Consider the following 13,638-nt stretch of genomic DNA (forward strand, 5'->3'; position numbering starts at 1 on the left):
GACTGTAAGTCTTCCGATACAGATTGAAGGAATGTTTTCAAGTGCAATGCCTACTGTCCTTCATAATTGTGCCTCTCTCTCGTGCAATTTATTTTAAAAGAAATAAATGAAACGGCTCAATATTTTGTAGAAAGGACTTCAAATTGCTCACTGCAGCAAAATAGGCGCTTTGTTAAATCACCCACTTCTATGATCTGTCTATCTATCATGCCGCTGTGGTGAAACATGTGAGACGACGCAGTGGCCATCACATATTGAGCACCAAACACTGACTTCTTGTTTGACCTGAGCGTGTCTGTTGAAATGTCCCGCAGCGTCGTGTGGGGCAATATGTGGTCCTGTGGACTGCGACATCTCCACAGAGTGAGGAAAGACTGTATTTCATCTAATCCCCACCAAATTACCCAACAAGTAGCAGAATATATGAAGCCCCACCACAACACCACTAAGCATATCTCTGATAATCCAGTCATTAGACATTTTATTTTATTTCACTGATGCTATTTTAGGAATCAAATCACCAAGTGGGCGAAAAAAACTTAATTTAATCCTTTAGTTGAGTCATAGATGAAAGATAATTGCCTGTTTATTCTACCTCATAAAACCACAATATATCAATCTATGAATCAGTCAATTAAGATCTGATTGACCTTACCTCTCTCTGTTTACTTCTTTATGACATCATAGCATCAACCACGGAGGTTGAAAAAAAATGCTGTTTTGACAAAGTAAGGGTAGAAAGAACAGCTATTTGTTTTCAAATGTACGGAGTAAAAAAAGTTAAGCATAATCAGAAAATAAATACTAATACTAAATACTAACAATACATAAGTATTAACAAAAAAAATCTTCATTACTTTGCATGCACCAATGATTGTAAGTCTTGTCTTTGCCTTAAAATGTGGATTTGAACATAGAAAGACTACACATCCCTGTTGATATTCTCAGTTTTTGTGACCTGATAAATGAGACCAATAGGATAAAAGCATCATTTACCTGCAACCAAGCCATCTTTACCTCGATAATAATGATCAGGCATAATTACTTTAGGAATTCATTTAACGCAGCACGTTTATGTTTGCTGGTGTGGTTTGCACTTTACTGCTCAGAGGTGTACTGTGTGCAAAAGCAAAAATAATAATGATAATAATCCGTGATTTTGGTGTAAATTCTATCTCTCAAAGCAGAAAATTGCTCTACCTCAGTGTAACTGCTATTTTGTCCCTCGAATGCAGATGAATGGTAAGGATAAAATTCAATCCAGCATCTTTAGTCTTTCTTTTAAATGACAGAGAGAATGGTAATAAAAAGTGTGCAAATATAATCTCACAATCCGTGTGTCTCATGATGAAAGAGAAGTCATTAGATTCTTGCTTTTCTTTTTTTTTTTTTTTTTTGAAGCAGATAGGTTATCTGTATTAGAGTGACGATGCCCCTTGAAACAAACGTCACTGACTCTGTGGTGCCACAGTGTGGGACACTAGTGTTTGTGCAGTATGAGTTTTCTAATGATGAAGTAGCCATTTGTGAAAATATTTGATAAATCAATTATTGTCCTGTCAATAATATTAAAGAAAAAATGCCAAGTAAAATTACATGATGAGTCTTTTCATTCTTGTTAAAAAGAACTTGATGTTGCTAAAACTAAAGAACAACGTGAACATTGCTGACAAAGTCACTGCTTATTTTCCCCCCAAAAATTAATTGAGAACTATGAGGAACATTTTCTGTCGCCCCCATTAAATTTCAAATAGTATATAGACAAAAATACAGGAACATGCACTTAAATTTTCATTTAAATATCAATCTTAAATGTAAATATGTGTAAAAATGTTAAGTATATACTTTTCAAATGTCAAATAGAAAAATAGCGTTTATCAATCTATCTATCTATCTATCTATCTATCTATCTATCTATCTATCTATCTATCTATCTATCTATCTATCTATCTATCTATCTATCTATCTATCTATGAAATGATTGCTCTGCATTCGATTGACGATGTCTGTGGTAGCGCCTAGACAGGAGACGTCATCGACAGTTTGACGATTGCAGCCGAAGTTTGCCGAAATGCAAGCCGCCGGCGGAGGCTCACACAAGCCTTCCCTCAATGCAGTTCTCCACAAGCTCTTTGTCCGCGACCGGTTGGATGACGACATGCATTTTCCTCAGACGTTGTCTTTGACAAATCGTCGCTATTGACCGTCTCCTTATTTCATATTGCAAGACCGAACCTGATCGGAAATTCTAACGTTTAAAAAGACAACGAGCGAATAGAGGAGGCTCGGATTGCCTGTCGCCCGACGAGCTTCATCACCATTACAGCAGCTGTCAGTGTTAGCTAAAACACAACTCGCGTGTCCTTGTGTGGGTCAGCGTATTTTTTTTTCACTCTCATTGTTATCCTAGAGTAATGTTGTTTTGTACTGGACCATCGCAGAAAGCAGACTGGCATCAAGGCGAATGTACATTGACAGCGGTGGAAGTACTCTGAGCAGGCTGGGCTCGCACTCCGCAATGTTCGGGACGTTTGGAAGTGACAACGCAGCACATAAATAACACCATAAAAAAAAAAAAAAGAGGGTAAGTAAACATGTGCTTGTTTTGAAGCCACGCAGTCATCGTGTTTGTTTATGACCGCTATGTTGTGTTGGGGCAGGTGTGCGTCTCACAGCTGTGCGCTTCTTGCCCCTTTGATTCACGATCCCTTCACGTTTTCCACGCCTCGTGAAAAAAACAACAACACACACAAAAAAAACAACCTCTTATATAACCCGGTGGGATTCCTCTGTGCAAGGTTCCCTGCGCAGGGAAACACTGGCTGCACCCAAAGGAAAAGCGTGTGCATCAACAAGGGAGGCTACCGTGCAGTGGTGGGAAGTAACAAAGTGCAATTATTAAGTTACTCTATTTCAGTAAAATTTTCAGGTGTGTGTAATTTACTTGAATATTTATTAAATTGAATAAGTTTTACTTTTGTCCCCTACATTTCAGACAGAAACAAATAACTCTACTTTTTACTCCTTTGTTAGAATTGGTACATTATTATTATTATTATTACTATTATTATTATTATTATTATTATTATAACATTCGGAGGATGATGGCACAATGTAAAAAAGACCTAAAAAGAGAGAGGGAACGTCAATCGTGGTTGAGATGTTGATGGATTTGTTTTTGGAGGTGTAAAAAACAGTTAGAGCAGTAGCATGGAACAGATTCGGAGAAGCACGATATTCCCAATCCATTGCCTACATTTATAATTTAGATTAAATGATAATAATTTATTTCCAACAGTCTTTGGTCTTCATTTCATAGCTTGCTGCACTTCTAGTCGTTTGTGTTTTTTTTTTTTTTGGTCCAATCAGATTTCAGCTTCGCTGTGTTGCTATGTAAATATTATTTCATCCAACGTCGTCACAATCTCGAGTGCAGGCATCCTCATGTAGTTGAAATCGCTGATTCTTCTTTTAGCCGATGAAATTGTAGATTCACCTGTCGAAGGCCTGGTGACGAGCAAATTCCTCATTTGGTTCATCTACGTTTAGCTTCTGATGAGTTGAGCTCTACGTGCATCAAAGCTTGATTTACGATGGCGGAGGATGTCAGATCATGATTAAAAATTCACTTTCAAGGTGCGCTTTTCAAGAAAAAAAAAAGTGACTTTATGAGGCTAGGTCCACCATCACCTTTTTAGAGCTAGCATGAGTGGAACAGTTTGCTTTCACAGACAGGAAGTAGGCTCTGCATTTGCATCTCTGGTGATTACTGATGATGTTCAAGTGATATAATCATATATTGAACGTGCGAATTTGTGGAATTTTTCCTCTCAGGTCTTTACTACGTCTCCGCACCTCCACAGTCAATCCCTTCATCATGACATCGCCAGACTCCCCCCCTCTTGTTTCCCCTTCCCCATGTCCCGCCCCTCCTCCGTCTCTCCCCATGTCCCCCGTGCCATCCTCCCCCGCCCCGTCCTCCTCCTCCCTCCCAGTCCCACCCTCTTTGCCTCCCACGGGGGAGGTGATGGTACTGGCCCTGGGTCGTAAGAAGCAAAGGGTCCTGATCGTTTTGTCCATCCTTCCAAATCTCTTCCTGGCCTTCCTGCTCTCCTCCGACCCCCTCATCACCCTCTCCTCGCCGCACCACTGCCACCTGCCGGGGCCGGCGCCGTCGCCCGAGTTGCTGAACGTCTCCCTGCCTTGGGAGAAAGGCCCGAGGCCCGGCGAGAGCGGAGATCTTTCCCAGTGTAAACAGTACGCCAACGGGAGCCAGTCGGACGTGGTGGACTGCCAGGCCGGCTGGGACTACAAAATCACGGAAGGGCTGAGGAACAACATCGTAACTGAGGTAAACGGGAGCCTCCTGAGCGCTGTTATTGCCCGTGTATCTTTTTTCATTTTCTTGATGAGGAGACAAACCTTGTGTCCTCTTAAGTAGCGGCTGCACGTACTGCGTCGTCATTTCGAGATGGATAAAAGGGCCTGTGAGAGTCCGATTTTGACACAATCTGCTGGTTTTTTTTCCATGCTGTTGCCTTCATGGAGAAACATCAAGAGATTTGATTTGTGTGAAGCCTACATGCGTCAGCGATATAAATATTTGATCACTATCACATGTCAATCTTGGTGCTAGAGGTTTCTCTTACACACTCGGCCTCCTTCTCACCTTTCGTTTTTCGCTTCACTGGTCAGGCAGACCGAAAATGAAATCCCCCAAGCCAGACATTTTGTCCGGCCCTTCATCTGTCTCCATGACAGCTGTGACCCACAGTCATTATGTCATACTTGTCCCCTCTAATCATCCCTTCTTCCTGAAAGCGAGCAGTCAGGGACATTTGGAGGCAGTTGCATTACCTTTGGCTCTGAGTTCCCCTTGGACTAAAAAGACATTGGTGTCAAAGGTCAAGGTCAAGATATTCAATGACATAATTCAAAGGTCCGTGCTTAGCTTGCAGTTTATTACGAAGCACCGATACACAATACTAAACATGCCTGCAAGTATAGTATGTTAATGATACATAAAAATATCTTTAGGGTATATACAAGCACAATGTAATTGCGCAATACTGTACCGCAGTAATACCGATGCAAGACAATTATGCAAAAATGATGGCAAAATGTCAATGTGCCATGTACGCAAAAATAGTCAAGCGTTCTCTTCAAAGTATTTTTGGATTTCGCCGTTGGACCTTTCGCATCCTCTCATTAAAGCTTTTAATTGTGTGTTGGCCTGCTGCAGTTCCACATTCAAGCTGCTCCGCGCGTGCCTGCGTTTTCACATCTGTGCCCACTCAAGTGGGAAACACGCACACTGGTTCAACCGGCTCGGTCGGTTGCGAGCTGAGAAAGCACGATAGTTGATGTCGCAGGGATAGATTTTCAAATGGATCTCTGGGAAGTCAAATTGCTCCACAAAATCCTCAGGCGCTGTAATGTATTGCATTGCGAAGCAAGAGCGCAGCTGGAGGTGCTCGTAGAGACAATATCCACTTAACGTTCATGTTTTCGAAATACTTGGCTGAGAGACGCAGGTATGGACATTTCATGATGACAAAAGCAGGGAGGGACTTGCTATTCAAGCAAGTCGTAGTCTGAGGCAACTCATGCAGGTATTTGTCGCACCAATGAAACCGTGCCTGAGTCTCAGTCACAAAACTGGTGTGGGGAGTTTCTCGAGTTGTTTGCGAGCATTTGCCCACCCACATAGCCGCGCCGTGGCCTCATGCGCATTGTTGTGAGTGTGTGAAGGAGCGACAGGATGGCTGAGATGATTTGACCATTTTCTGTTTCTGCGCTCAGGCTCTAATTAGGCTTTTGGACAGCGCCCATCTTTTCCTGCTGTTTGCTGCTCTCAGCAGATCATTAAAAATCATTTTGCTTTCAGCGTTCCGCAGACTGCAACATTAGCAGCTCGGTAGTTAATGAAAATCAGCGGCTTGCCTAAATGTGATTAAAAGTCAGGTTTTTCTTACCTCCCCCCTCAGAGATGATGTTTTGCTCCGGTTTGTCTGCCATGTCCCTGCGGAAGATAAAAGGGGTTTATCGAAACCAATTAATTTTTTTTTTTTTTTTTTTTGCTGGCAGACGGTGACTTTTAATGCGATCGCACTATGTTGTTTGTTATGGTCTCAGTGAATGCATTTGAGCAAAAGTACTTTTGGTTTTATGTTATTCTACGGTTATAAGTGGAAATCAACGCAATGAAAGCCCACTAGATGAAACAAGGCATTTTGATAAATATTGCGTTTGTGGAATAAGTCTTAATCCACTCGTTCTTAGCCACCAGTCACGGCTCAGATTCAGAAAACAGGTCAACTGTGATTGGTCGTTGTGAGCAGTTGTGATGTCATTTTCAGTCGACAGAAGACAAAATGGCCGCCCCCAGAGATGGCTAAAAACGAGTGCATTTTGCTGCTTAACTTATATTCCACAGACGCAAAATTAATCAGAATGACGTGTTTCAACTAGTGGGCCTGCTGGGAACATATCCTTGAAAAAAATATGTTTGAGTTGACTTCCGCTTTAACAATTCACCACTTAGACGACAAATGTCAGAATGTATAAACGCCATGCAGGGGGGCGGAGCCAGAACGTGGCTAATGGGCAGGCCTGGAAAAATCAGGGTGGGTCTAAATATTTCTCTCACTAAGCACTTCATTCATATTTTATTCAATAAAGTAAAAAACACAATGAAACACAAATTCGTAAATAATTTAATAATAATTTACAAAAAAATTCAAAGTATTTTTATTTTTTTTTCATGAATCTCACTGGGTGGGCAGTCTTTCAATCTGGCTCCGCCCCTGACGCCATGCGAACTCTCCATCAAACAATTAGTCTCCCTTGCGCCCAATTAATCAAAATGACATCTAATCGTCCATCTGTGTGCAGTGGGATCTGGTGTGTGATCGCTACTGGCTGGTCCCTGTGGAGGAGGTGTGCTTCATTCTGGGGGCTCTGACTGGCTGTCTTGGCTTAGGTTTTGCTGCTGACAGGTGACACAAACACACACATACACACAAACAATCACAAGAACCTATTCAATTCAACTATTATTTTTCCCCTCAAATCACACTACCAGATCAAATTTTCATAGTTTATTGACAATGAGAATTGTTGCGTTATTAGACTAAGGAACTACTTACTGTATGGATTTAAGTAAACTGGATTTAAAAAAAAAAAAAAAATTGGAATAACACCACCTGTTTGCTCCCTTCACAGAATTGGCCGCTCCAAGAGCTTACTGACGTCCCTCACTCTGTCAGTGGTGTTTGGCGTTTTGGTGTGCGTCTCCCCGTACCCTTCCATCTTCATCGTCATGCGCTTCTGTCTGGCGGCTGCGAGCGCCGGTGTCTACCTCACGCTCTACATCTCCCGTAGGTTTTTCAGAATCAAAACCGACAAGAGTGTAACATGATGAGACATCATCCTGGTTGAGGTGATTGTTTTTGGTTGCTCTCTCAGGCCTGGAGTTGTGTGAGCCTTCCTTGAGGCTGATATCTACCGTGCTGGCGGGACTGATGACTGTTTCCGGGGAACTGCTGCTGCTGGCGGTGGCCCTCGGCTGTCAGTCCTGGAGAGGTCTGCTGGGAGCCGGTGCCGCCCCGCTGACGCTCTTCCTTAGCTACGGGTATGAGCGACTTTACTCTTCACCTTTATACTGCATTTGTATTTTTGGAAGGGTACCATCCGGGAAACGGATTTTAGAATTAGTAGATGGATCAAAATGAAAGCTACAAGCAGCGATGAACGAGTTTTAGCTCTGGATTATGTTGTTTATTATTTCCGGTAAAGATGCAGGAACTGTAGGCAGAATCCTGATTGTCATTTGATAAAGTGTCTCGATTGCATCTGATTGGCTTTTTTTTTCTTATTGATTCAAACTCCCTCAGCACTGAGCCCTTTAGCTCATGTCAGTATGCATGAAAGCAACTGTCAAGAGTGCATAGTTGCTTAAAGAGCAAATCAACCCAAACACCTTTTTTTTTCAAAAATATGTTCCCAGCAGGCCCACTAACACGGCATTCTGATAAATATTGCGTTTGCGGAATACGAGTTAAGCAGCAAAATCCACCCCTTTTTAACCATCTCTGGGGGCCGCCATTTTGTCAACGCAAATCGACTGAAAATGACATCGCAACTGCTCAGGGCTCCGGTAACGACCAATCACGGCCCAGCTTCAGAAAACAGGTCAGCCGTGATTGGTCGTTGTGATGTCATGGTGTGGGGGCTAATGGAGTATTATATTAAGCATGTGCACCCATGGTGGTTATTTTCCACACTGAAAGGCCCAAATCGCAAATGCTTTAGCAGTATAAAAGTCAGCTTTATTTCCGTGTCACTTTGCCTGCAGCATTCCTGGAGTTTTTCCAGAATCTCCCCGCTGGCTCCTGCTGTCTGAGCGACACGGAGACATGAACTCCTTCAGCGAGAGGAGAAACTCAAACAGAGATGTGAGGGATGACGACAGCTTCACAGGTGCGTGCGTGCGCGGTCATGCTACTTTGTTTTGATTTGGAATTTGACCACTTCTTGTTTTGGTTCATCACAGATCTTAGTGAATCTTCATGCAGTCTTGTTTCAATTTAATCTGCAACGACCACCACATGCAAACTATTGATGCAACATTCGTGCTATCAATGCTCCGAGCCGGATTTACTCCGATGCTTTCTGCTTTCTGTTTGCCGGCGTCAGAGCTCGATTCGGAGCCGGCGCCCTCCTCGCGTCCCCACCTGTCCTTCCCGGAGCTCTTCCACAGTAGGAACATCTGGAAGAACATTTGTGTGCTTGGCTTCACCTCGTGAGTCACCCGCCACAGTTCCTTATCATCTTTCCCGTTGAGAAATCATCGCGCTCTCAATGTTTTTGTGCGGATGGCGCCTTTTAGGTTCATCGCTCACGGCATCAGCCACTGCTACAGCTCTTTCCGAGGCGATGTCCGAGGCACGGCTCCCAGCTTCTATTGGACGTACCTTCTGTCGGTGTGCGCGGGGGGCGGCGCCTGGGTGTTGCTGTGGGCGACCGTGGACAGGTGCGGCCGCCGCGGCATCCTTCTGCTCTCCATGACGATGACGGGCCTGGCCTCTTTGATCCTCCTGGGACTCATGAAGTGTAAGCGGGATCATTTTCTTTTTACCTTTGCTCTCCTTGTGAAGTCATGTGACACCTTCAGACAATTAGAAATAAATGATCAAATCAATCTGTCTGCTAAATTTGACACACCACAGAGAAAGGTGCTGTTAACAACACTGCCAAAGCCTTTAAAAAAAAAAAGATTGCGGCTCCCTTTTAGTGTCTGCAGAATTGACATCATTGCCTGAGTCTCTATCTCCCTCATGTGGCCCAAAAGTTATACCGCATAAATAAAGCCAAGTTATCACCCAGCAGAAGTTCAGCTCAGGTCATCACCGCACTCACATTTGGAATATTAAAACCTGATTGTGCACACTGTGGGATGTGCCAGAGCGACGAGGGTGTCACCGACGTTAATCGTATGATATCATAGCAATCAAGTCAACAATCAAGGCATGCTAGGAGGAAGACACCGAGCACTTTGTGTTCTTTCTTCCTGGCATACGGCTTGATTTTTTTTTTTCTTGACAGGAAGACGTTTGGAAATACCACACCGTTCCTGTTACATTATACGCCACTGACAGCACTCTGTCAATTGGCCAATGTACTGCAGCTTTACTGTTCAAGCACTGAACTACGCCGTGTGGAAGGAGACCGTGGATGCCATTAAAATTCCTAATAATGACGAGTAAATGTCGTATGATGACATGCTGCCTTTCCTCCTTCAGATCTCAGTGAGAATGCCATCACCGTTTTCTCCGTGATGGGCCTCTTCTCCTCGCAGGCGACCGCCTCCCTCTGCGTTCTCTTCACCGCAGAGATCATGCCCACTGTCATCAGGTAGGCAGGCACTTGAGGTACTTGAAATGAATGATTCCCAACCACCGTAGTGTGCCGTGAGAGATTAACACGCATGCTGCAATATATTACCCAAAATCACTTGACTGGTTCCAAAATTATTATTTATGTACTACAAATCGTGTATTTTTTTCATATACCTATCTATGCAAGTGCCTAGAGATGCTGCAAAATGGTGGCAAAGTGCTACTCTTATTTAAATCAAACACCTGAACTCACTTCATAATCTAGTTTTTAGGCTACAAAACTGCTACAGAGCACAACTTGGGTGTAAATGAAGCTCCTCAACTTACTTCAACAAACAGTACTGTAGTTCCTTGGCAGAAAGTTACTCTACAAGATGGTGTCAAAGCACTACCTTTGTCTAAATGAACACACACAAAACACTTCAATGTAGTTTTTTGCCAACAAGATGCCATAAGATGGCGCCAAAGTAATACTTTTATTGCTTTGACCTGAGCACGAATTACAGCAAATATATGAGTTAACCATTGAATTTGTAAACGTTGACCCGCAAATATGCGTGGGCTCACCTTTTATACATTTTTGTTGAGTGGTCTGCCAGTGAGATTTTCCTTTTGTAAAATATGTGCCTTGGCGCAATGAAGAACGGGAATCAAGTCTTTCAGTTAAAGGTTGGGGGCGTGTGTCTGCAGAGGGACGGGCGTGGGTGCTGTGCTGGCCCTGGGCTGCGTGGGGCGCCTCAGCTCGCCACTCATGGACCTGAGGAACCACTACGGCTACTTCCTGCACCACGTGGTCTATTCCTCTTTGGCCCTACTGGCCGTGTTGTCAATCCTGCTGCTGCCTGAGAGTAAGCGAAAGCCGCTGCCTCAGACTCTGGCCGACGGGGAGCAGTACAGGCGTCCCCCGCTTGGCAGGAGGAGGCGGGACAACGTGCCGCTGCTGGCCACGCCCAACCCGGAGACTTAAACAACCCCGGAGGAGTAGGAGGGGCTGTGTGCAATTCCACTGGAACACTTACACTACATCCATTTATGTCGATGGAGGAAGGAGAGTAGGGAGATAAAAGGGCTGTAAAGATTTTTAACTCACAGTGATGATCGACGCATTGAAATCTTCCTAACACGATCCTCTTTGCGGCTCAGCGCCCAAGGAAATTGTTATCTGTCACACGCAGCCGCCCTCGGACGGCTGCTGCCTAGCTAGCGCCACACCGCAGCCCCCTGGCATGTGTCATGTTTTGTTGTAGTAGTCCAACACTTGTTCTCAGTCCTCATTGAATGTTCGTGAGCTGACACCTCCCCCATCTGATGTAGTGCACAGTTCTCAGATGTATCCTGTTACACTCTCAAGGTGTTGTTTGTTGTAAATACTTTTCTTGAAATGTAGTTTTTTTTGTTTGTTTTTTTAAAGTCCGTCTGAAAGATGTGCACTTCAGTACGCTATGCAGAGGAGATGGTGCGGCGTAGAGCACTTTGATACGCCTTCAAACGTTAAAGGAGAGTTGCCCAAGTAAACAGTGTACTGCGCTATCAGTATTAGGAAATAAATTAAAAGTGTAAATCTGGCCCGGAGCTTGAGTATTTCTATTTTATGTAAGCTGTTATTACCCCAAATAGTCCGAGCAGTGCATTTTCTATTGATACGTTACGGTTTAGGCATGGAGGCAAAATATGTCGCAACATTCCGATCTGCATGTGTGGAAGCACTTTGAAGGCCTTTTTGAACGCTTTTGTTCCGCAGAAGCTTACAGTACCTCTTTAGATGCGAAGTCTCAGCATAGACGCGTATGAATCCAAGTGGAGTAGAAGCTCACACGGTTACTAATAAAAGCCGAATGCTGAATGTCTGTCGATGCTGTAGAAAGGGCCCCATGATGAAGCTCCGCAGTAGCTGAAGGGCCCTCCGAGCTCCTCGTTATTCCTCCCGACTGTTTTATTGCTCATTTTGAATGTAGTGACTTCAGTCAGAAAGTGTGTGCCGGTGGGCTCACCCGCCTCAGTTGTGCACAGAAGGAGCCGGGGACGCCTAATTAAAGGGATTTTTGCCGACCGTCTTTCACATTTGAATACTTCCTCAGTTGAATAACCTTGACTCTGATAATACTGTGTCTGAAAACTGATTGTTCAATGATGACCCAGTTAACTCTGTAAGCTGATTTCACGTCAAATAAAACTGGTTCAGTCAACAGCCTGCGTCATGTTGGGCCTTGATCAAAATAGATCACTTATGTAAGATCGACAAGACTTGGCAATTTTTTGAATGTGGTTTGTTGGAGGAATGGGGAAGAACTTAATGTACCTGCCACAATGTTAGGTACACCTGTACAACGTAATGAATTCTAGCTGTGTCAAAATTACAAATACACGATTGTATTTTATGTAATGGCCACAATTATTGCCACCTATGAAGCCCCCCCAAAATTGTTCTAATATATATATAATCTGACCGACCGTCCATTTACTTAAGCCTTTTTTTAATGTGACAAAGTCGGGCTAAATGCTGAAGCCTTACCCCATGGCAGTGTGAACTCTCACTTAAACCTTCTAATCTGGTCAGGAATCTCTCTTGCGCTGTGGAATGTGAGCTCATCTGAAACCAACCGACAGTAAATCACTACCCAAGGAAAAAGGAAACGGAATAGAAGCATTTAGAACATTTTTACTCTGTACTTCATGTGCATTTGCTGAGTGACGTCATCAGAACAGGACAGTGCATGTGAAGGAATTTCAATCAAGGCACAATGAAGATGTTCACATTAATCCAGTTATCCCCTCCTTATTCAACTGGGATTGTGCTTCTCCACCAGCCAACCAGGTGTTGAACTCACAAAGTAAATATCCATGTAGAAAAAACAACTTGGCAACAGACAGAACTGGTCTATAATCCCTTGCCATTCACCAACATGTTTAGGCACAGGATTCACACGAACGTGTCAAAAGAAAGGCACACCAAGATTAAGACACAAATCATTTCCTTAAGCAAAAAAACTAAATGTGTGATGACATGGACGAATGATAAATCGCAACAAGGCCCGGAATGTTCCACCCTGTTCATGAAACAATGGCTGCAAGGCGAGAGTGACATTTCTAACACAAAGGTGTAGAAAGCTGTGAAAGTTGACCCAGGGGCTGTTGTATTTACAATGCATGTTACTAGTGAAACAAAACTACTAGTGCATATTTTGATGCCACTAGTACTATTAGGGTCCAGCAGGCTACTAGTCTTACTAGTGCAGCACGGTAGTTTACAAGTAACTGTGTACTAGGCGCCCTTAAGTGGCACCAATTTTTTTTTCTAGTAGGATACAGTTGTTCTAGTAGTGCTCTGAATGGCCCTACTAGTGAGGTCAAAGTGCACTAGTAAAAGAACTTAAAGCAACACTGTGTTGTCATGTCAGTATTTGTTGGCGTGGCGACGCCATGTGGACAAAAGCGGTAGTGTTTTGATAAAAGTCAACCATATTTCCCATGCGCCTAGTGTCGAGAAATCCTGGGGCTCGCTGGCCTGCAAGTTGGACTGAATTACATTTCTATTTCCAGTGGCTGTGTGAAAGATGGATAGCGATGAGGTAATGAATCTAATTTTGTTCAAACAATATTTTGATTTTTTGGTTTGTTTTGGGGCCTCTGCCATGACACCAGTAATAGCGCGTAGACCAGGGGTCAACCAACTGCGGTCCTCGAGGGCACCACTCCTGCGGGTTTTCCATCTCTCCCTGCTGCAACGCACCTGTTAGAA

The 13,638-nt window shown here is 43.6% G+C and overlaps 1 protein-coding gene and 1 long non-coding RNA gene across 3 annotated transcripts; one reads left to right on the forward strand and one right to left on the reverse strand.

The window, feature by feature from the left end:
- Nucleotides 1–2,063: 2,063 nt before the first annotated feature.
- On the forward strand, nucleotides 2,064–12,085 carry slc22a17 (solute carrier family 22 member 17). 2 transcript variants are annotated; one of them, XM_086021148.1, is made up of 11 exons: nucleotides 2,064–2,331; nucleotides 2,442–2,584; nucleotides 3,835–4,351; nucleotides 6,895–6,998; nucleotides 7,225–7,379; nucleotides 7,468–7,633; nucleotides 8,357–8,481; nucleotides 8,698–8,803; nucleotides 8,891–9,114; nucleotides 9,804–9,915; nucleotides 10,590–12,085. In XM_086021148.1, the coding sequence occupies exons 3-11, from the start codon at nucleotides 3,878–3,880 to the stop codon at nucleotides 10,864–10,866; spliced, it is 1,743 nt and encodes a 580-aa protein (XP_085877274.1). In that variant the 5' UTR covers nucleotides 2,064–2,331; nucleotides 2,442–2,584; nucleotides 3,835–3,877; the 3' UTR covers nucleotides 10,867–12,085. The 2 variants fall into 2 exon arrangements, with proteins under 2 accessions (XP_085877274.1, XP_085877273.1); XM_086021147.1 differs by having other exon boundaries at nucleotides 2,064–2,584.
- Nucleotides 6,700–12,020, reverse strand: LOC147127424 (uncharacterized). Its single transcript, XR_015084421.1, has 2 exons — nucleotides 11,654–12,020; nucleotides 6,700–9,169 (listed from the first exon to the last, which is right to left on the reverse strand). It is a non-coding gene; the product is annotated as an uncharacterized LOC147127424 (long non-coding RNA).
- Nucleotides 12,086–13,638: the final 1,553 nt, after the last annotated feature.

The sequence above is a fragment of the Filicampus tigris genome, chromosome 21 (assembly GCF_054856515.1).
Source record: "Filicampus tigris isolate MCC_2025a chromosome 21, RoL_Ftig_1.0, whole genome shotgun sequence".
NCBI classification, from domain to species: Eukaryota; Metazoa; Chordata; class Actinopteri; order Syngnathiformes; family Syngnathidae; genus Filicampus; species Filicampus tigris.

Coding starts and splice junctions, on each gene's coding strand:
- slc22a17 (XM_086021147.1), top strand. CDS start 3,878: ATGACATCGCCAGACTCCCCCCCTCTTGTTTCCCCTTCCCCATGTCCC. Junction 8,482..8,697: donor GGATGACGACAGCTTCACAG/GTGCGTGCGTGC, acceptor TGCCGGCGTCAG/AGCTCGATTCGGAGCCGGCG. Junction 8,804..8,890: donor TGTGTGCTTGGCTTCACCTC/GTGAGTCACCCG, acceptor GGCGCCTTTTAG/GTTCATCGCTCACGGCATCA.